Below are 21,664 nucleotides of genomic sequence, written 5' to 3' on the forward strand. Positions count from 1 at the left end.
CAATCACTGTGAGGCTGGCAGTTGCTTGCCTGCACACCTCAGGGGCTACCATTCAAAGCTTTTCCATGCCTATGACACATCTAGTCCATTTAAAATCACAAGTTCTGTCCCAACCAAGCACACAATTCCTGGAAAATGCATCAGAAATCGGCATCCACTGTTTGTCTGACCAGTGTGAATCAGAGCACATTTTCAAAGGCATGTTCCCAGAAAGATGGATCTACTTTTCTGGATGATTTGAACTATTATTTTGGCATTCTCAAGGGCGTGAGCCGAGACATTATTTGACCCAATGACTTTAGGCACTGGTACAACATCTGCTGGATCACCAAGGTCCATACTGGGAAGTAAGTTTTAAAATAGCAATAGAAAGTCACAGACAGTAGGATTACATTGCGTAAGAATTAACAGCACCAGAATCCATGTCTAAGTCTTCTCCCAGCTGATATTTATCAGTAAGGATCACAGAAACAACCCCTTCCAGGCTGGGACTGCCAGCTGGAGGGTCCTCACAACTGGCGGCAGCGGCCAGGAGCCAGAGCCAGCTCCCACAGTTGTTGCCCAGCTAAGCAAAACTATGTCCACAGCTCTAGCACTTAGTTCTTTCCCTTTTTCCTGACTTTTTCTTTTTTTCATGCCCTGTTTTCTAGTCTGGCCCCTGGAGATGCGTCATGCAGCCTTGACTCCTCAGAATCACTGTGCCATTTAAAAAAATCTCAACAAACATGATGAGAACACAGACTTCCTAGGATAGTGTAAAGCTTTTTACTTTCTTCTCGCTTTCATTTATACCTCTTGCTATTCCCTGCTTTTCTCTAAAAATGTCCGTGTTGATTCTAAAAAATGCAGCTGTTCTTAACAAAGATACAGCCCCAGTCAATACACTTCAGCTAAAAAAAAAAGTTTTAATAAAAAGTTACTAATAATTTTCTCAAGTAAACCTGTTACATTACAAGCATTTACATAGCTTTAGTCTTCCTTGTCTATTCTAACAAACTGCTGAAAACACGTATGTATTTACAGCTAGAAGTCTTTTGAGTTTTTGCCACAATTAGTACTTGTACATGTATCTTGGCTTTATGGCAGCCAGAACTCATCCTTTTTTATTCTGCTAGCAGATAACTGCCTTGCCATTGCCATAAAAGGGACAAGCTTCAAGTACAATATGAAAATTCCTGGAATGCTTGAATCTACCCTCATGTAGCTGATTTTTCCCTTAATGTGTGCACGATGAATACAAACCATTAATGCACTAATTTTTCTTTAAACTTTTGTTCTAACTCTTTACAGCCCCATCAGTCGACACCAGTGTAATTTTTCAGCCTTATTTGGGTTTCATTACAATCTCAGCATTTGTTTCAATGCTTTTTGATTAACAAATATTTCAACAGAAGTCTTCAGTAGACTAGAAAACAAGTTTTCTTCCACTAGATAAACAACCGGACTAATAAGACCAAAAGACTTACAATATCCAGTCAGCACATAGCTATCCAGTGAAAATGGGGCTAATTTGTTCTATCCCTTAGCTACAACTGAAACATTTGTGATGACAAAGAGAAAAGAAAAAAGAAAAAAAAAGAAGGAAAAAAAAAAAGGCTTTCTCATTTTAGTTTCTGCATACTAAACTAAGAACCCCACAAATCATCTATTAAAAGAGAACCAGCTAATAAAAAATTTATTTTCCACTAAGTTAGTGATTATTTGCATGGAAGATGACATTCATTATGAATTTCCAATATGAACTATCTACAGAAAGAATCCTCATGTAAAAATGTCATTGACCATTTACTATATGGATGATTTAGAACACTTTCTCCCACTAAACCATTTAGAAATGCTCCACCAGTTTCATTCCCCAGTGTTAAGACAACACCGACATGTACAGAAGACATATTGAGAGGGGATCTTGACTAGAAAAGAGGTTGAAACCTCAGACCTCCCATGTAGCCAGAGAAAATATAAATACCACAGCAGCTGAGACACCCATGGGCAGAGAAAAGGCTGGACACTGGTGTTTAAAGGTGCTAGAGGAGATGAATGTTACTTGCCTTAAATAATTTTCTTCTAGCAATGTTAGGGAACACCACCAGACTTCTGGCACCTTTTCAAGATAGTTCAACATCTAGACCTGATTTGTGGCTTTCATCTTATCTCAATTCAGAGAAGAAGCACAGAGTTTGTAAACTGGAGCTCTTCAGCACATCTCTTCTGCTCCCACTTTAACAGCTGGGCAGGAATCTCTACTGGGGTGACAGACTTTACCTAAAAACTTTCTGCTTCCCAGTTGTAGCATTTAAAATGTTCTTTAATAAAGTATACATTGTTATCTACAGACAAGATAATGGATTGTTTATACCATGCCTCAGTCTTTTGTAAAAAACTACATCTCTTCTGAATGCCAATTACCAAACTCACTCAATTTTTAATTAAAATATTCTAGTTTTTCCTACCAATCTCAGCATATTAGACTAATTATTTGGTTTATTTTATAACTCTGATAATATCTTTTGCTGATTCCCTCTCAGCTGTCTTAAAAACCTGCATGTCAAAATGTGGTCTGTCACTGCTACAAGCATATAAAAGCTACAAAAAGATGAAAGAAACTTGATTATTACTTTGCAGTGTGTTTACTCCACATACTTGACAGCACTTTGTATTTTGTCCTTCACATTGTTCAGTTGAAGAAGCACACCCTTCCTCAGACCCTGCAAGAAAGAGGCTGTCTGCCAGCAACAGTAAAGGTGAAGGCAGTGGATGTGCATGGAGAGAAAAAAGGCAGAGGAAAGGAGAGGAACAGAGGATGATTAGTAATTCTCTTGAATCCACACAAAGAAACCCTTCAGCTTACAAGAAATTCCATAAAAGTAGCTGAATAACTTCGCTAAAAACAGTTACACATTTTATAAATTAAATTGCCACATTGATGGAAAGTCTTATGCCATTTATTTCAGAACATGTGTGAGAACAGCAACCTTTAGATGTGAAGGTAACATTAAAAAAAAAATCAAGAAGAAGGAACCTATCCTTTTCGAGCTCTTCTCTGGCTTCCCTAATTTCATTTTTGGACATGTCTTTTTTATTATGTGACTGTAAGGCAAGCCAAGCCAAAAAAAGGGAGCTTTTTTGCGAGCTGTGAGGCTAGGCTGACTCATCTCCATCTGAGCAGATTCCCAAGCTGCTGACTCCCAAGGCACCTGCTGTCTGCTCCAAGGCCTCAGCACCTTGCACCAGAATTGCACCAATGTCACTGAAACACCCCAGCACAGGTATAAAAGCAGGACTACAATTCTCATCAGAACCCATAAGTACAAGTTTTCAGATGCTTGATAATTTGGCAAATCAGAGCTGAAAAGGGGTATTTCCAACCCCTACCACACAATCACTTAAACTAAGGAGAGCTAATATAACATTAAGGCTTACAATGTTATGCTTTTTCACATAAAGGATAGAAGAATACATTCACCTTTTTCTTTACTGCAACCCACTTCATTTTACAACAGCATAAGGGTAGTAATTACACATTGATAATGTTTTAACTTGTTCTTTATCTTACTGACACATTGTCCAAGACACTGCTATATAAAGACTCTTGGAGGGTTAATGCCACATACTTTTCTAAAGTATTAACCCACCAAGAATAATTCCAGTCAGTCATAACCCAGAGAAATTAAAAATTTATCTTCCCACAAACATCATTACATTGCAGCAGTACTTCACACCTTCAACTACTCACTAAAGCCATAGGTTGCTCTTCCATTTAGGTCATAGCCCATGCCCAAATTCTTCTCTTTGATCGAATCCTGCAAGGTGTTAAGGTGTTAAGTGTTTATAATGGGAAAGTCAGTGGAAATTCTGGGAAGGGTGTACTATGTAACTTTTAAACACTGATGAAGCAAGTCAATTTATTCTCGTGTAGAGGTTGTTGAATCTTCCTTTGTTTAGTCTAGGTCTATAAAAAGAACAATAATCCTAAGCCTATTCCTAAAGAAGGTTTCTGACATTTAAAACAATACTCTTAGCTGGCTGCAGCAGCTCTCCTACACTGCTCTACACAATCAAGGCAACTGACAGAATATACATCCAGCATAACCTCAGACATCATACAATTTCATGATATCCAGGATTTCATACACAGTAGTCCTGCAGGCATTTGATACAAACACTCAGAAGCAAAAATTGTGCAACTTGGGATGACAGACCATGAATGCACTTGCATATGCTGACACCCAACAGCTGGCTCCAGGAGTGAAGTTCGTGGCGATGAGTCAGGACTGACTGCTCAGGGAGGTTCAGAGACTGAGTTCATCAACACAGCTGGCAGCAGACAGGTACATGTTTCCAAAAGAGCCTGCCTTCTCTCCTGCCTCCAGCACCCCATGCCATGATGCTGTAGCAGAAGTGGCCAGAGGGAGAGGGGAAGTTCCAGAAAGGATGACAGGTATAAAAACACTCCTCTGGGAGCAAGGAGTCACCAGGCCTGTCCCCTTGTCCCCAGGAGTGTCCATGCATTTTTCAGTGCATATATATTGAGTAATAACCCCCAGTGCTGGGGGTGGATAGGTGAACCCATGCCTGCCACTCCCCCACTTCCCCAGCAAACACTGTTCACCACAGGCTGGAAGGCCACCCTCCTGCCCAAGCTCTCATGACTCTTTCTGGTGCAGCCTCAGCCACCCCAGATCTTATAATCTTCCCAACAACACATCTTGCTCCAACAGGAAAAAATGGAGCACTGCACTTGTCTTCTTCAGACTCCCACATGCCACCATAGCCTGGCAGAGGCAATCAAACCCACTTCCTGTTTTTCTCTGAAGCCTTCTAGCCTAAGAGGAGTTTCACTCACTGGAAATCATTTGGATACCCCCTTCTGACCATATTTTTGGAACCAGAGTGACCATATCTCCCTCCTGAATTAATGCTTGCCAGAGTTTGTTACCTGGCATACCATGCTCTTGGTATTGTCAAGTCCTTGAGGACATTCACAGACAAGGATGCCAGATGCCCTCAAGGAATAGATGTCTCAGCATCAAAGACAGTGGCAGCCCTAGGCATGAACTGCTGCAGAAGGCAGCTGCCCAACCCTGCCTTACTTCATTAGTAAAAGCACACCCAAGTGAAGTGCTACCAGTGATTCAGACTCAGTGATTCTACTTCAGTGATTCAGACTTCAACAACACGCCAAAAGCCCAGGTCACACTTTTTATCTGCTCTTGGTTTATGTGCCCTGTACATAAACATTTATTCATCTCAATAAATCACATTTTGAATTAAAAGAGAATAGAAAAAGTGTTCAGATTAGTTGGACGCAATTATATTCTTTTTGCTTTGGGCTTATAATTGCAGGTGTCAGAATGCATTCCCAAATATGCTGTAAAAAGAGAACAGGTGACACAAGGAAGGCATGAGGACAATACAGCAATACGGCAGAGCTGTCTCTGCCTGGCCATATACAGGGCACCACTCTTACAGGGCTTACCCAGGGACAGCAACCTCCTGGCCTCTGACCAGTGCATCCCCAGCTGCCACACTCAGCTCAAGTGGAACTAGTGGAAACAGCACTGCCCTTGTGGAAAAAATTATGCATGCTTTTATCGCTGTTTTGGCGCGCCTTTCCTTATTAGCTCAATAGAGCTTGCTCTCAGCTCTGTCCTGGCACCTGTTTTGCCAAGACTAAAAGCAGACAAGGGAGATGGATTGGGAACTTGGAGGGGATGCTAAGCCCACTGCTGAGCAGTGGTGGCCAGATCTGCTCCATTCCACCAGTGTTACATGGTAGCCAGTCCACTTGCGTGGAAGGCAACTGAACCCAGGGCTCAAGTGCAGCTGAAGATCTCCCTCAGCTGCACAAAGCACAGGGACCAGCACTGCAGCAGCATGGACAAGGTACCAAAACATGACACCAGGATTGCTATGGCATTGTCAACTCTCAACCAAGCAGTACCAAGTTCAATGTTAGGAAACAGACTTTCTCCAAAGGAAACGGCAGCCTGAAGAGTGTCAGAAATTAGAGCCCCTGCAGAGATCCATCAAAACAAGCTTCTCCTGTAACCGTCTCATGGGAGCAGTCTCTCATCCTGACCTGGAAACCTACTGCCCTGTCTAAACCTACTGCCCTGTCTTCCACTCTGCTCTTGTTGTAAGCTAAAAACAAATCTCCCAAGAAGAACATTGAACAGCACAAAAGCCCAGATTAGCTATAATTAATATTTTAATTATAATTTGTCAAAATAAAGAACACTAAACTTCCAATGTCACATCTGGATACATCTTATAGTGGCAGATTAAAACCAGTGGGAGCTGCAACAGAGCAGCTCCCTCCTTCTGTACTGAGGCACGTGATCCTGACAGTAGCTGGCTCAAGGCTGGCTTCGCTACGTCACATGCATCTGTGAGAGCAGTCCTTCCAGATCTCCTTGTATGTATTTAATCATATGTCACAGATAAAAACAATTTTTCATTCTGTCAGCCCTGACAGACTGCAGAAGCACCACCACCAACAGAGCATGAGCTGCTTCTGCCACACTTGCATGCGCTCGCAGGCAGGGTCTCAAGTTAGTTACCCCAGAACAACTACTATGCACATACAAAGAAACAGTTACTGTGAGGGTGACTAAGTGCTGACACAGGTTGCCTAGAGGGGTTGAGCAGTCTCCATCCTTGGACGTACTCAAAATTCAGTGGGACACAGCCTTAAGCAGTCTGTTGTAGCTGTCCCTGCTCTAAGCAGGCAGTTGGACTAGATAATCTCCAAGGTGCCCACCAGCCTCACCAATTCTGTGATGAGGCTCACAGTACAATTAGCAAGACTGTGGCTGAGCAACTGCCACAAATTTAAAAAAAAAAAAAAGAAAAGAAAAGAAAAAAAGACTAGCTAATATAAGCTTTTTTGGGGAAGAAAAGTACCAGCATGAATTTTTTTTCTGCAGAAAAGTGGTTGCTCCATTCAGCCTACTGCAAAGAGTACTGCATACAACCTTATCTACCACAGAGTCTTCTGCTAATACAACTACTCTTGAAATGTAGAGAGTGGAACACGTTCATCTGAGGACAATGTGAGCACTGGGTCAGCTCTGCCTGCTCTCCAAAAGCAGAAGAGGTCCTGCCCAGGTGTAGAGTGCTTCACAGCACTCTGCCACAATCATGCACAGGCATCAGCCTGGCTCAAGAATCTCCAAAGAGAAGTCGCTCAATCATCACCCGCACCTGGTATGGAGCAGGCCAACAGCCATCTCCATCACCTTTTGTGTAGTTGCTAGTGACAGACAACAGTGTGGAGCTGGGGACAATGGCAACACAACTGAATTGATTGAAAGGCCACCCATGTACAGCTGAGAGTTTATCTAAGGCAACAAAACTGCAAGGTGTTCAACTTCCACTGCATACTTGTGTTTCCTGGTGGCACCAATGAGGAACTGAAAATCTGCATTCAGTTTAACACACAAAGAACAGTTAAATATGGCAATAGCTTCATAATATAATTAACAGTCCAGGTTACATTTTAAGAAACCTTGATTTCAATGAAAAAATTTATACAACATATGTAGGACACTTCTACAACTGAGCCTCTTCACAGTTGCTACAGAAGACCTCAAACTGTACAACTGATATTAAAGTTTGTATTCTCTTTTAATAAGCACCTCTTCCCTACATAGTTTTGTGTCTTGCATTGACAGTCATGGTTTACCCAATGACTTCACTTTACAGCTCAAGGTGGGAATGTATCTCACAGATAAGTAATTATATCTGTAGATATACCAAATTCAGAATTCAAATGTAAACAATTTACTTCAAAATATTCCAATTATTTAAAATTAATTACAACCCTAAAGGAATACATTTTAATCAGCTTAATGTCAAGTGATGGGTGAATTGCCTAAGAGGATTCACCACTGAGTGATTTATTGCAATCCCAGTAAGTCTGATATTATCAACCTAGGTGCAACAGGCAAGACATCAGAAGTTCAGTGCATTGCTTACTTCAGTTGATTCAATGCATACATACCATCCCCTTGGTCACACAGAGGTGTCAAAACTCCTTACAGAACTTACTTTCATCTGAAATTGCAGAAAAGCTTAAAATAACCCTTTCCCATACTTCCATTGTTGATTAAAATGTTAATACAAGATCTCGCATTTATAGCAGGAAGCATGACAAAAATCCATGTGCCTACAGCTACTGATAAGCTTTCTGCACTCCTGAATTTCACTAATACAGTATCAACCTAACCAAATGCAAGGAAACAAGGAGACACGAAAAGATAACCTATTTTAAATTATTATGTCAACTGCCCTTTTCTTAGAGGTGCAGAAGGAACAGACCAAATACTTCAGAAGCGCCAGGAAAGAGAGTCCTTTAAACTTAAGGACAGCTAATAGCTATTATCACAGTGATAAAATTAGCTCCCTTAGCAAAACTTTCAGACTACTTGCATGCTTTCGATTTTACAAGTCTATGCCACAATTTAGCTCCATCCGGAAAGATTCCAAACTTTAGACGGTCAATTTTAACCATTAACATTAGGATCCTTCCCGGTCTTCAGCCTGCTGCCCACCGCGGGGGTCAAAGGCAGCGTGCAAAGCACTTTGAATCCAAACAGCTAACACTAAACTATTATTTCTCTTTTTTTTTTTCTTTTTTTTTTCTTTTTTTTCTTTTTTCTTTTTTTTTTCTTTTTTTATCCGTGGAAACACAACTCGCTAATTTTCAGTCCCGGGTGGGTGCGTGCTTTCTACTGCCTCCCCAGTCAGCGGCGCTCCGTGCCCCAGCCGGACCCCCATACCGCTGCCATCCCCGCGCGGTGTCGGCCGCGCCGCTCCGCGCCCGCGCAGGGCAGGCGAGCGGCCGCAGCTCCGCGGAGCAGTGGGGCAGCCGGGCGTCCGCGCGAATCCCACCTGGCTGCCCCAGCGTCCCGAGAGCTGAGTCCCCGCGCCGCCCCACGCCGGCTCCCCGTCCCGTCCCGTCCCGTCCCGTCCCGTCCCGTCCCGTCCCGTCCCCCTCTCCCCGTGAGAGGGTCCCGCGTGTGCACCCGATCGCGCAGCCCGAAGGAGCCGACCCCGCGTACTCACCGCGGCGGACACGGCGCTGAGCTCGGCGCTCAGCAGCAGCCCGAAGCCCAGCCAGAGCCGCATGCTGCCGCGCACCGCACCGCGCCGTCGGTCCCTGGGCGGCGGGGCGCCGGCGACTCAGAGTGGGGCTCCGCGGGACCGGCCCCACATGCGCGTCTCTCCACTCCGTCGCGGCCGCGGCGCCTGCAATGTCTTGGGGTCGAAAGACTCGACTCGCCGCTAACGATGGGCGGTGGCAGCCCCCCTCTCCTCCCCCCCGGGCGGGGACCCTGGGAGGGCGCAACCTCGCCCGCTCCCGCTGGCCGCAGTTCGCCTCCTCCCCGCCGCGGGTAGATGGTGGGCCGCAGGGGGCGCGGATGGAGGGGTGTGGCTTGCTGCTTCCTCGCCGCTCACTGCCGCGGCCGCCCGGGCGGGCACGGCACGGCACGGCACGGCGGCGCGGCGCGGTGCGGAGCGGTGCGGAGCGGGCGCGGGGCGAGCGGCGGGAGGGTCGCTGGCTCTGACGCCCCCCTCTGGCAGGGGCGCTGGCTCTGCCCGGCTCGTCGGGGTTCGCGCCCCCGCGGGTGGCTGCGCGCCGGGACGACGCCGCTCCGTGCGGGGAGCGGTGCGACAGCCCTCGCTCCCCCCGGATCGGAGCCCGGCCTGGCCCGGCCGGCGGGGCCGCTCCCTGATCTGGCAGCGGCGTCGCTGAGCCCGGAGACCTCCGGCGGGGGGAGCGGCGTTGCGAGCGGGCTCTTCTTTGCCTTGCAGGGGTGGCCGTCCGGCGGGAGGGAGCCCTGAGCCGAGCCCCCGCCCAGGGAAGGAGTGAAAATGGACATTTCGCAGCTTCCCAGTGCGAGTATTTTCCTTTGTCAGTAAGTAATTCCGCTCGGTAGGCTTTTGGAAATAACTTTTTTAAAGTCGTATTGTCACCTTTAACTGCAGAGTGTTATCACGTGCTTGTTTGGAGCTAGCTTAAAACAATATCGTCCTTATTCACCTTTCCCTGCAGGGATACGGGGCTTTTGCTGATCCTGATGGAAGTTGTGCTGTCAGCCGTCAAAGTGGACGCTGTAAGTAAAACGTCTTGTAACTTTTACTGAGGAGAGGAGGAAAAAGCAAGAAGTAAGGAACTGCGTTTTCCTTGCCAGATGGCTTATCTGTCTTTCTATTAAAAGAAACAACTAACAAATCATCTCTGCAAGCCTTACAGATTGTTGCCTTCAACAAAGTGATGTTTAGCAGAGAAGCATAACGCTTCAAGTGTCAAGTTGTTTGAAGTATTCCACTGTTGATTTTGCTCAGATTGGGTAATTTGTTAAAGCGGTAATTTGTTAAACAAACTGAACAACTTCTTTATTTTTGTAAGAAAAGCACCAAAAATGCAGTGCTGTAGATACCAGAGAGTACTTTGGTAAAGTTAACCTGCCGGTGAAATGTCTTCAGTTACATACAAACCTCATCTGAGGACTGTGAAGCTTATTTCTATAAGTCAGAGGCATGTTTATAAATAAATTGTTGTTTAAATTGAATTGTTAAATCCAAAAATAGGTGTTATGTGCTATATAGGTTATTCCAGCTATCTGCGAGAGGTGTTGATGTAAGCAGAAGTTACTAAATTCTTGCATCATTGCCACAAGGACGTGAAAGAAGTGAGAGATAATGTATAGGAGAATGCAACATCCCTGTTAGAAAGCTTGGTGAGTTTAGTGGAAAGATTGTCATTAATGGGAATAGATTTTGGATCAGGCCTGATTATAGGAGACTGAGGTTGGTAAGGCGTGGCTTGTGGCTGCACTTATTGGTAAGCCACAAGTGTGGGTAAGGCTCTGTGGTCATGTGCTAGTGGGACCGTGATTACATTTTTTCAAAAGCTATCCTACTTACATTTTAATCCTATTGTCTGCAACTTTATGACTTTGCACTCCATATAGATGTGTCATGATAGCCCTCATCTTTGTAGATGTGGCATACTGTATTAAGGAATGGCAAATACTAGGACCTTTGCAGCAGGTGTTGTGACACACGATAATCCCACACTCCAACTATAGTTGGCATGTAGAGCTTGCCCATCAGTCTGTGTGGATGGTTGATCTCTCCACATCATGGCTGAGCAAGAACTGTCAGGCTGGGGACCCACAGTCCTGTGGGTAGAGACAGAAGTGAGGACCTCCAGTGCTATGTGCTGTCTGTCTTTGCCTCTTTTAGATACAAACATTGTTCTGCTGCATAGTGCTGAATGGATGATAAAATTACCATGTGCTATTGAAACCAGAGCAGGCTGGTGATACTGTGAATGTTTTACGCCCAGTAATCATATCACTGGGATCAGCTGACATAAACCAGCGGCATCTGTGGTATGACTCTCCTTTCATGAAGTTGCGTTGTAGTGTGCATAACATGATACCTGAGTTTTACCTATAGCATGAACTAATTAATTCTGCTTCATGTTCTTATAGTAGGCTTCAGGCTGTGGTGTTAAAATAGAGGTATACTGAAGAGATGTTCAAGATCTCTCATTTAATGGGTGCAGTCTGCTCATGGCTGCTTGAATTTCCACATGCTGGTTTTCGCAAAGAATATTGAAAAAGTAGATTGGCCTGCTTGAAGGTCTAATTTCCCAGATTTAATAGTTCCTAAGGTGGTGTCTGTGAAGGAGATGAAACACCCCAGTGGATGTGAATGGGGAAGTCTGGTCATGTTTCCATGAAAAATTCAGCTGCACTGCCACCAAAATATTTATCCTATTTTCCACCCGTATGCTGCTTTCTTCCCTTGGCCAGCCCTGGTCTTTCTGTAGTTGTGTGGTGAACTGAATTGGAAAATTCCTTTTTTATACTAATCACTACCCCAAAAGAGAATAGGGGTGAGTGCTAGCTTTATCCTGCATCTGATCATCACTTGTATTCATAGAAAATTTGGCTGGCATGGGCCTAGAAGCAGGCAGCTGCGGGTGGGAGGAGGGTAGGGCTTGCTCCTTGTCGTGACAGCTCTAGTCTAATATGTTTGCAAAGTGACAAAGTGGGTGTCTGTAGGAAGCATCAGCACCTGAATAATTGCAGGTGGGTTGCTGGCAGTCATATTCTTTATATTGTAATCCTGTTTGTCACACTGAACCTTCTCCTATTTGTTACACAGATCAATGTGCTAATGTTATGGTGTGTTTTATAAGCTTGAATTTAAGAAACTGCTATAAATTATTAGAGTCTGTAGGACCAGGACTTAAAAGTCATAGTTTTGCCTGTAATGCAAAATGTTTTGCCTGTAATGAGACAGGCCGAGCTGCTGACTTTGACAGCCATATATATGTGAATGAGTAACAGCTGCTGGACATAAGTGGTGTTGAATGAGAAAAATTGCACATAGGAAGAAATTGGCGTGAGATTAAGGAAAGGTCAGGAAAGAGGGAAAGAGCGGAACTCACAGAGTTTGACTGAATGTGTTGCCTGGCAGGCTGTTGCTGGCTGTTAGGGAGACGGATGTTTCTCAGCAGAAAAAGAAATGAGAGGAAGAAAAAAAAGGAGGATGTTTAGGATATCAGAGAACTGGGGGGAGAAAAAAATGGTGTCTCTGGCAAGAGAAGAGGATGCTGGTTGCAGACTTGAAGAACTAAGGAAGAGAAGTCCCTGAATGGAAATGCCAGGACAGACAGCCAAATGGAGCGGATCAGGCACAGTTATCTTTAGCACTCTTTGGCATACACTGGATAGTGATGTTAAAGGCCTCAAATAACTTTGGAACTGCCCTGAATTGTACATTTAAGAATTCACATGGCTTAAATAAAATTAAGTGGTATTAATGACCTGAAGTTCAACCACATTTACAGATTTCATCTCCCCTTCTGTCCCTGTAAATGCATTACATCCAAAATATAGTTCTTGAGTAGTCTTTTTGTCTCTTCAGAGACAGTGTCTTCTGCTAATGCTGATTTTTTTTGTTTTCCTCAAAGCACACTTTTTCCTAAGTAGTTTGCAACATTTGATTACTTCATTGCTGCCCCCTTACTATATTTTTTTAAACTGGCTCTAACAAAAATTACTGGTTTTCCAAGTTATATTGAGGTAGGAGCAATAGAATCCCAGAAAAGAAGGAAATAACTATCAGATCAAAAAAAGAGAATTGAGAGAGAATAAGTTTGAATAACATTTTCAAAAATAACAGCAAGTAACAGATCACGACTGTCATTTTAAGAGGAGACCATATATAGAAATACAGAAAGGAAACCGTTGAAGTAGTACATGAGATGTAATTCTCTTCACTTCTGTGAGATTGTAAGGGGAGGTGGGGGATGTCATTAAAGTGGGAGAAGCAATAATTCTTTAAAAGAGAATAAAACCAACAGTACTACGTACTAATTCTATTGGTTTCATTGTGAAATTAGGTTGCTGATGTGGGTGCCTAAGTTATTGCTCTAGGTTAAAATGTGTCAATGTGTTATTGCTCTAGGTTAAAATGTGTTGGGCTGTCTCACATCCAGTTTCTCCCAGATGTGTCCTGTTTTATTCCATCTGGAAACTTTTGTGTGGTTGAAACAGGAGGACCTTTTACATTAACCCAGGATTTCCAGGCTGAAAGAAGCCAGGGAGGAGTAATCACTTGGCCGATCCTGCTTCACATGTCCACTGTAAATGTAGGCACTGGTATCACGCTGTGAAAAATGTGATAGGGCAGGCATACTGCCCAGGTGATCTAAGAATGAAGCATCAATCTTCAATGCACAACCAATGTACTGATTTCGTCTGCCATGTAACTTAGTTCCTGCAAAGTGAATCCACCTCTTCCAGGAAATACCAAGCTCCCTACCTGTGGGCTGCTTCAGAAATAGCCTAGGAGGTCCCCCTAAAAGACACATTGCAAGCCTAATTTAGAGCATCTTCATTTGAGGTATATCCACAATGGCAAACGTGGCTGGTTTATGGCTTGTCTGTTTGAATAAGTGTACGGTTGGCTTAATCCTTGAGTAAGAGTGGTGTTCCATAAGAAAATCAGACAGAATAATGACACCTTGGGAAAAAAAAAAAAACACTAGCATTTTGGGGAGCCTCCTAGCATGTCTGATTGCTTTATTCAAAATTTCTTTGAACTGTGGAAGAATTATTGCATAGTTTAGAGAGGAATCTTTCTATGCTCAGCCATGGAGCTGACAGAAACAGGCAGCTCTCTTAGAGAACTATGAGAAATCCTGAATTAAGGAGGTAGCATCCACACAGCTGCAAAAGGCAAAACCCCTCATTTTCACCGACACGAACAGCCATGTCTGTGACCCTCCATGATGAGGGTCATAGAGTATATCATGTTGTAAGTAGGCAGCAGGATGGCTGCCCAAGTGGGAATTTGTTTATGGTTTTTTTTAAAGCCATGACTTCTCCCATCAGCATCATATGATGCCAGCCAGACAAGCACATTCACAGCCAGTATTGCACACATGGAAATGTAGTCATGGTTGATAGCTTTAAATTCCTTAATTTTGGTCCTTCCTTTGCTCTCAGCTCCACTCATCAGTAAGAGAGTTCCTTTAATTGTCTCTTTTCCTTATTACTCTTCACTTCCTTCCTTTAAATTCTTCTTTGCTGCCATGCCTATGAAACTGATACTGATTCTAATTTACTAATTAATCATTCTTTCTTAAAAGGTTTCTTTAAGTCATTTGTGCTATTGGTGTGGAATAAATTAGAGAATCTGTTCTTTGTGTACAGTCATATCCTGTATATCATATAACTGATTCACGTTATTCATGCAAGTACAAAAGACAGGTTACACCAAAAGCAAAATACTGTATCTCCCTGGAGTTAATATTGATGATGTGAGGAGGTTCTTGCATGTGTCCATGTTTTTTAAACTCCCAGTGCAAAGTCACACATAGGTTCTTTACTCACTTTTCCTTCTGAATAGATCAGAATTATGCTCAAAGAATAATGACTATAATATATGCGACTTAATTCTATTTTGTAGAGTTATTAACTGGCATATCATATATCATGCAGCATTTGGTAGCAGAATAGGCAGAGTTCTGTCAGCCACCCAGAATTCTCAGAGTTGAGAGACAAGAACCCTTACAAGGTAAACTGTCATGTAATAAAATGATGTTGCTGTTTTTTCACCTTACTCTGGAAGTAACTGAAGTGGTTTCAGAAATTCAGCATTGCTTTTCCTTGAGCTTTTAAGGGAGGACATCTGCGTTTTATTGTGTAGTGATTTTACCACAGGAAGTCTTTATGCATTATGATGCTAAACATACTATGTAGTTTTTAAATTTTGCACAAACAATTTATTTGTAGGTTCAAATATATTTGCCTTACCCAAAATGTAAAGCTGCATTGTAGCTTATGCAGTTATGCTCTAAGCAAGCATGTTTGTTATAAATATTTTAATTCAGTAGTCCAGAGCACATTTTATATTAGTGTTGGGCTTGGGGTTTTTTTGCAGTAACGCATTTCTTGTTTGAGCCCAGATTATTCTTAATTAGTTCTTTGCTTTTGTTTTCACAAGCCAAAAATTGGCCAAGGAGTAGACCATTCTTCATATCATATTCTACTGATCCAAGATCTTCAGAGATTTTAATGTTAATTTAGTAGCATACATCATTTTGTTCAAGAAAGCAACTTATCTTCTTGTGTCTTGCTTGCTCCTAAGGAGTAAAAAGCACAGTGAAATTTGCAGTGTTTCCTGATGTTTATCAACACTTTTTTTTTTAATGGCAGCACCTAGTTGATAGCAGCAGTTGACTCAGCTCACAGTGAAAATATGTGATCTTTATCACGCAAACATTTCTGAGTGACCAAGGACCAACATTATTGGTTTCTACATGCCCTTTTTTGTCCATTTGGAAGCTGAAGGTGCTGATTTGAATTAAGACCGTGCAATGGTAGCTCCTTGTTTTCACATCCTAGAAACGATGTGTAGCAAGGGAAAAACTCTCACAGTTCATGAGCAAACTTGCATTTGTGTGATTAATTTGCCCTACGTCAGCAGAACCATGGTTTTGTTGCAGTTTGCCGTCTTTGACAGTCACAGTCGTTGACTCGGCTGCTGCACCTTCTGAACACACCTGGTTTTGTGCTATCTTTCAGTTTCTGCCTTTGCTTTTTAGTTCCCGGGAATGAGGGGTGATGTGGATGTGGATTGCCCAGTGGCAGAGTGGGCTGCTGCTCTGTGTGGGCAGGGGAGCCAAGCGGAATGAGACCACAGACAGGGTGGGGAGGTGGCAGGACCCTTACCCTCCAGCAGGTCCAGGTAGTCACCAAGGGCAGGCACAGCCCTGGAGGGCAGAGCAGGGCCATGGGGATGGACAGGCAGAGGCCAGGCTGGGGGATTTGCCCAGAGGAGGAGGCCGGATGGCCTGGCACAGGCATGGCTAACACAGCTCAGGCCAGCACAGAGGCCCGGCCTTTGGGCCAAGCTCACAGGCTGCTGGCAGGCCAGGGGGGAAGCCCCACTTCTCCCAGCCCTTTTCCCACACAGCTCATTTCACACTGCTCTGGAAGCACAGCTGCACCCGGAGCTGGCCCCATGCCCGGTGAGCGGCCCGGGGCTCCCTGGGGTGGGATGGGGAGTGAGCCTGAGGCACAGGCCGCCAGCAGGTCCTGGGGCAGCCCAGCTGGCTGCAGAGAGGCAGGGAGCTCGGAAAGCAGATGTATACGTTTAAAATTCAGTGGCAGTTTTAGGGACATTAGCATGTTTTAGGAGGGCCAGAACAGAATTTAAAAATTGACCAGAGCCTTCTATATGAACCGAAGGGGCAGTGTCATTTGGTATATCTCTCTGGGAATAGTTCCTCCACAGGGGACTTTTTGTCAAGAAAACCCCCTGATTTCCAAAATAAATTTACTAACGAGTTCTATTTTTATTTTAGAAACACGAGATCAGAAGAACATTTAGATCATATCAGTTACCAAGGATGCACGCTTACTGGGATATTTCAGGCGTCCTATTTATTTTTAAATGATCCCAGCCTTTATTTTGAAGTAGCTTTCTGAAGTTAGCAAGTAAAGATCATTCAGATAAATAGGGCTTGGCTTATTTTTGGCAGGTCCTAGCTCCAGATCCTATCCACACCTCACCATTGGATGATGGAGACAAATAACAAATTCTTTATTCCAAGTATACTTTTCCTTTATACTTCACCAGACTTTTAAAGGTTCTTTGCTGACCAAAATTACTTAAATATATAATCAGGCAGTATACAGAAAAGGAATGCTGGGCAAAGTGAAATAGTTTGGATATAGCACATTTCTTTTGTTCTGCAACTGGGTTTTTTGGGGGTTTTGGGGTTTTATGGTTTTGGTTTTTTTTTGTCTTCTTCTTGTTCATGTAACTACAGAACAGCTAACTGCACCAGGTTTAAGCCTTGTCCCAAAGCACAGCTCTGAGCTTATGAGTTTTTATATCTGATGGAATTCCAGGATTGTGGGCCAATCCAATGGCTTGTGTACCTGCCATTGGTGCCTGAGCAGTGGGGCTGCCCTTCTGTCCATCCTCTGGAGGCTGCAGCTCCTGGCTCAACACAGAGCTGACCTCCTTGGTGCGCACCCTGACCTTCTGTGGAAACAGGCTTGGAAACAAACCTATTATTCATCCGGGATAAAACAAAGGAAAAAAGGCATCTGCACAAATTGTCAATTCTCTGTACTGCATGGGTCTCCATTGTCAGGTTCTACTCATGCTTGCCATTCCTTGCAGCTGTGGGGAGCAGAATCGTTTTCCAAGGCAGGGGCAGGAAACTGGGAAAGCTTCATAGGCTTTCCGTGTCACACTCGTGTGTGTCTTGCTCTCAACAAAGCATTAGCTCCTGTTGCTCTGTCTGTGCAGTCCCTGGACGTGCTGCATATGGATGAGGAAAGGCATTCCCACATTCAAGCTGCAGTCTCACTGACCCCATGTAATTGATGTTCAGACACCTGGTCTGAGTTTTGCGCCATCCTGAACACATGTCCAGAGACCCCAGGGAGCAATTCCGGGAGGAGAGTGGAGCTGCTCACTAGGGCTGCCGGCGTGTCCTGGGCTGAGCCTCAGCAAAGGGAGTGGGCAGAAAGGAATGCTGCTCCCGCACAGGGCTGGGAATAGCCGCTGGGGCCACAGAGCATGGGAAGCCTGCATATCTCCCCAAGCCAGCAGCCAGAGAAACAGTCTGCTGGAAACAGCCCAAACGTCTGCATGAAACTTAGAAAATCTTAAGTGACACTGGCTGGAAGAAGGAAGTGAACAGCGAAACGTAAGCATTTTCCTTGCAGTGTGGGGCTGAGGCTTGGTTTCTACCAGGTGCATTGTGGGTTTGTGGTAAGAATAGGTGTGAAGAAGTTGATGTAAAGTTGTCCAAATCTTCTGTCCTCTGTATGTGCCCAGGAGGTTGCCAGCACATCTGTTATCTCTTAACTCACTAAAGCACACAGGCTGCTTCCTCTCTGGCTGTGTCCCTTACAGTAAACCACAGAGTCCCAGGTGTATTCTCTGCCTTGTGGTCAGTTGGCACAGTCTGTCCATGTCCATAACAGTAATAGCCTCCTCAGTTTCCAAAACAGGGTGGCCCCTTAGAGACTGCCTATGTTCTTCACATTATGCTGACTCCTGCACCATGGCCAAAACTGTTTTTGCAAGCAAAGCAAGCAACAGCTTCCTAGCTCAAACAACAGGCATTCATGACAGCTAAATGGTACAGATGTGGGGCACAGGGCTCCTTAATACATTCATATAGACATAGAGCATGTGTGCCTCACACTGTGACATTGACTGGCCAGAAATCAGGGCCCACTCTCATTTCTCACTTGCATCATTGTGTTGGGTAGTTTTACCTGATGGAATAAAAGAACTGAGCAGCACTGTCACCCATTTGAATAGGAAGTTTGTACCAGGAAAGACCCAAACCCCTCCTTATAGTTTTGTTTTAAGCTTTATGTGATGATTCAAGGCACTATCATGCCCTGTTTGTTGATATCTACTTCATATAAGCAAAATAAAAGACAAAAATAAGCATGTAAGTTGGTGTGAGTGGCAACAGGTGACAAGCCAAATTGCAAAAGCAGAGGCATCAAAAAACTATTTACTTGTTTTCTCTGTCATGCCTAAGTGTTAGAAAAAGTAGTCCTTCCCAAAGAAAGGACAGTGACTACTAGAATATGTAGCAATTGGCTACGTACTTGTTTTCTGGTGGCTTATGTCACACATCCCAACTGCACCTTAATCTGTTTTAGAGTGTCAACACTACAGTGCATCTTCTTCAACCACCTCACTCTCCAGAGAGATTTTCCATGGAATGATTAAGTGAGGGGCATGGCAAAAATGTGGTCTTTCACCTTGTGGTTTTAGTATGCTGTCAAGGACAGGTGAATAGTGGAAGGTAGGGGTTTAAATTGTCCTCATTTGATGTGAACTGGGCTTTTTCAGTTGTCAGTCATACAATGCCAGTTTCCAGTCTAGGCTTCTTTCTTACTTTCCTATTCCACTCCTTTCTTGTGGCAAGAGTTTTTATTTCTTTCTGAATCACAGCCTTGCTGCCTTAGCTATTAAGCTATTAATACTGCCTTTAAAAAAAAAAGTCTACTATAGTATCATCTACTTAGTTTTTGCCTCAGTCTTAGAGAATAAGGAGAGACAACTTCTTGGGACTCCATCCCTTCAGTGACCCAGAGACTAAAAGGATCAGTACCCCTTTCTTTTGAGTAAACAGACTTAATTAGATTCAAAGAGAGTGAAATATGGTACTTTTTGTACACATCAAACCATCTATATGTGAATCCCTCTTAAGAAATTATTATTTAAATAAATGTATTTGGTTGATGGACTGGGAAAAATCCAGGAAAAAATTTATTTGTCTTTAACATTTATTTCCTTTTAGGAATTTATACCATCAAATTCAGATTCAAACATCTTATACCATCCATCCAATACATTATCTGCCTAACATTGATCTGATTATTTTTCTTTGTAAGAGGGGAGACTTTAAACTCTCCTTGTTGTTACATGCTCGTAATAATTGTGTTTGTGTCTTCAAGAGGATAAGATAGTAGCCATTCTTCAAGAAAATGTTACCTCTGCTTTCACAACTCTCATGTCTTGCTTGAGGTTTGTATTGTCCCTTAGGGACACAGTATCATGTACAGTCACAAGTGAGTAGATGGGTGATTAGTAAGGTAGCTTGAGGCTATATCATTAATCACTTTGAAGATTGGGACTGTAGTCTTGAATTTGTCTGAGTAAGGAATCCTGTGAGCCCTACAGCAACATGCTTGCATGATCCTGCACTGCTTCATGCTTTGAAACAACTGGTCTTTTCCAAGGAAAAACATACAGCAGTTACTATGATCAAATCACAGACAGCCAAAAACATCGTACTGGCATGTTGGGAGCTCTTTGTGTATAGAATCTAGTTTCCTTGAGATGGACTCCATGAGGCTTGTCAGCTGCTTCAGTGGAACTATACCATCTCAAATTAAGGATGATGTAATTTTTACTACCTCTTCAAGGTATTTAATTTTCATTCAACGTGATTTCCATGTTAGTCATGTATCATTCACTGTCTTCCATAAAGCCAGTAACATGTGTAAACAAGGGGAGAGGAACTGAAGTACAGTCATCATGTGTTATGAATGACGGGTAGACTGAGATCCACCCTGGACACATGTTCTTAGACTTGAGGCTACTCATCTTTCATTAGACTCTAAAAGAAATGTTCCATGAAGACAAGGACGCCTAACTGTATAGAATAGCATAATTAATATGGGGAGATTTAAACTCATCCTCCTCAGGAAAAAAAGGGATATGAAAATGCACTTGCCAAGTGGTTTTACTACTTACCCTGCAGACAGTCTGTGGAGAGATTACAGTGTACATGCAGGTAATGGGCGACTCCATTCGCCTGTGCAGAAACTCCACAAACCCATTCATGTACATACAGAAAAAAATGGGATTTTTTTTATTTAACAGAGGAACAGGGACCATCCTAAAACTATTCAACTGCCATCTAAATATCCCCCAATGTTTGCAGCATTTCTGTAAATATGAATTTAGTCTTTTCTTTGATGAAAGTCCTGTTTTCCTCAGTAGCTGAGAAGCCAGGCCTGGGACTATTCTTTTGTCTTTTTGTGGTCAGATTGACCTGAAGTTGTTTCAGCTGCAAAATTCTTGCTGTTTAATCTCAGAAATTCTACTGTATCTTCCTACTTCCAAGTTTGTCTACTGTCAAAAGTAAGTAGTTTTTCTACAAAAGGACATGGGATAATGGTGAATTAAAATAAAAGTGTACAGTTGTTGCTTGCTTTTTTTTTTTTTCCTCCTGGAAAAAAAGAACAAATCAGTTTTGCCATGGCTTCGAAGTATTTCCTTTTTTTCTGGCACTTTGGAACGGAACATAATTCTAGATAGTCTGGTTAGCCTTTGCAGAGGGTCTGGTTAGTAATGTCAGCTGTCCCAGCATCTTTCAAATGAGTAGTGTACACAAAGACTGTGCTCCAGAGCACAAGCAGGAAAGACTTCTGACCTCGTGATCTGATCATCTGTTCCCAAAATCTCTGCATGTCCAAAAGCAGCAAGACAAATACCAGAGGACTTGGAGACTTGAGGAAATGGGAAGCTCCAGCATTTAACAAACAGAAGAAGAGAGCAGCTCCCTAAGGAGTCCAGCTGC

The 21,664-nt window shown here is 43.4% G+C and overlaps 2 protein-coding genes across 6 annotated transcripts in view; one reads left to right on the forward strand and one right to left on the reverse strand.

The window, feature by feature from the left end:
- The window catches only part of COL4A1 (collagen type IV alpha 1 chain), a 120,347-nt gene extending 111,027 nt beyond the window's left edge, over positions 1-9,320 (reverse strand). Inside the window, exon 1 of one of the 2 annotated variants that reach the window (XM_085052877.1) lies at positions 9,067-9,320. In XM_085052877.1, the coding sequence (XP_084909003.1) occupies positions 9,067-9,129 (63 nt within the window). In that variant the 5' untranslated portion in view covers positions 9,130-9,320. The remainder of the gene's footprint in view (positions 1-9,066) is intronic. The other variant, XM_085052868.1, reaches the window with a different exon arrangement.
- Positions 9,321-9,375: 55 nt separating this feature from the next.
- COL4A2 (collagen type IV alpha 2 chain) overlaps positions 9,376-21,664 on the forward strand; it is a 147,635-nt gene continuing 135,346 nt past the window's right edge. Inside the window, exons 1-3 of one of the 4 annotated variants that reach the window (XM_085052829.1) lie at positions 9,376-9,512; positions 9,817-9,920; positions 10,058-10,118. In XM_085052829.1, coding sequence (XP_084908955.1) covers positions 9,877-9,920; positions 10,058-10,118 — 105 coding nt within the window. In that variant the 5' untranslated portion in view covers positions 9,376-9,512; positions 9,817-9,876. The remainder of the gene's footprint in view (positions 9,513-9,816; positions 9,921-10,057; positions 10,119-21,664) is intronic. The other 3 variants (XM_085052855.1, XM_085052846.1, XM_085052838.1) reach the window with 3 other exon arrangements.

The sequence above is a fragment of the Lichenostomus cassidix genome, chromosome 1 (assembly GCF_008360975.1).
Source record: "Lichenostomus cassidix isolate B80296 chromosome 1, HeHo_3.0, whole genome shotgun sequence".
NCBI lineage: Eukaryota > Metazoa > Chordata > Aves > Passeriformes > Meliphagidae > Lichenostomus > Lichenostomus cassidix.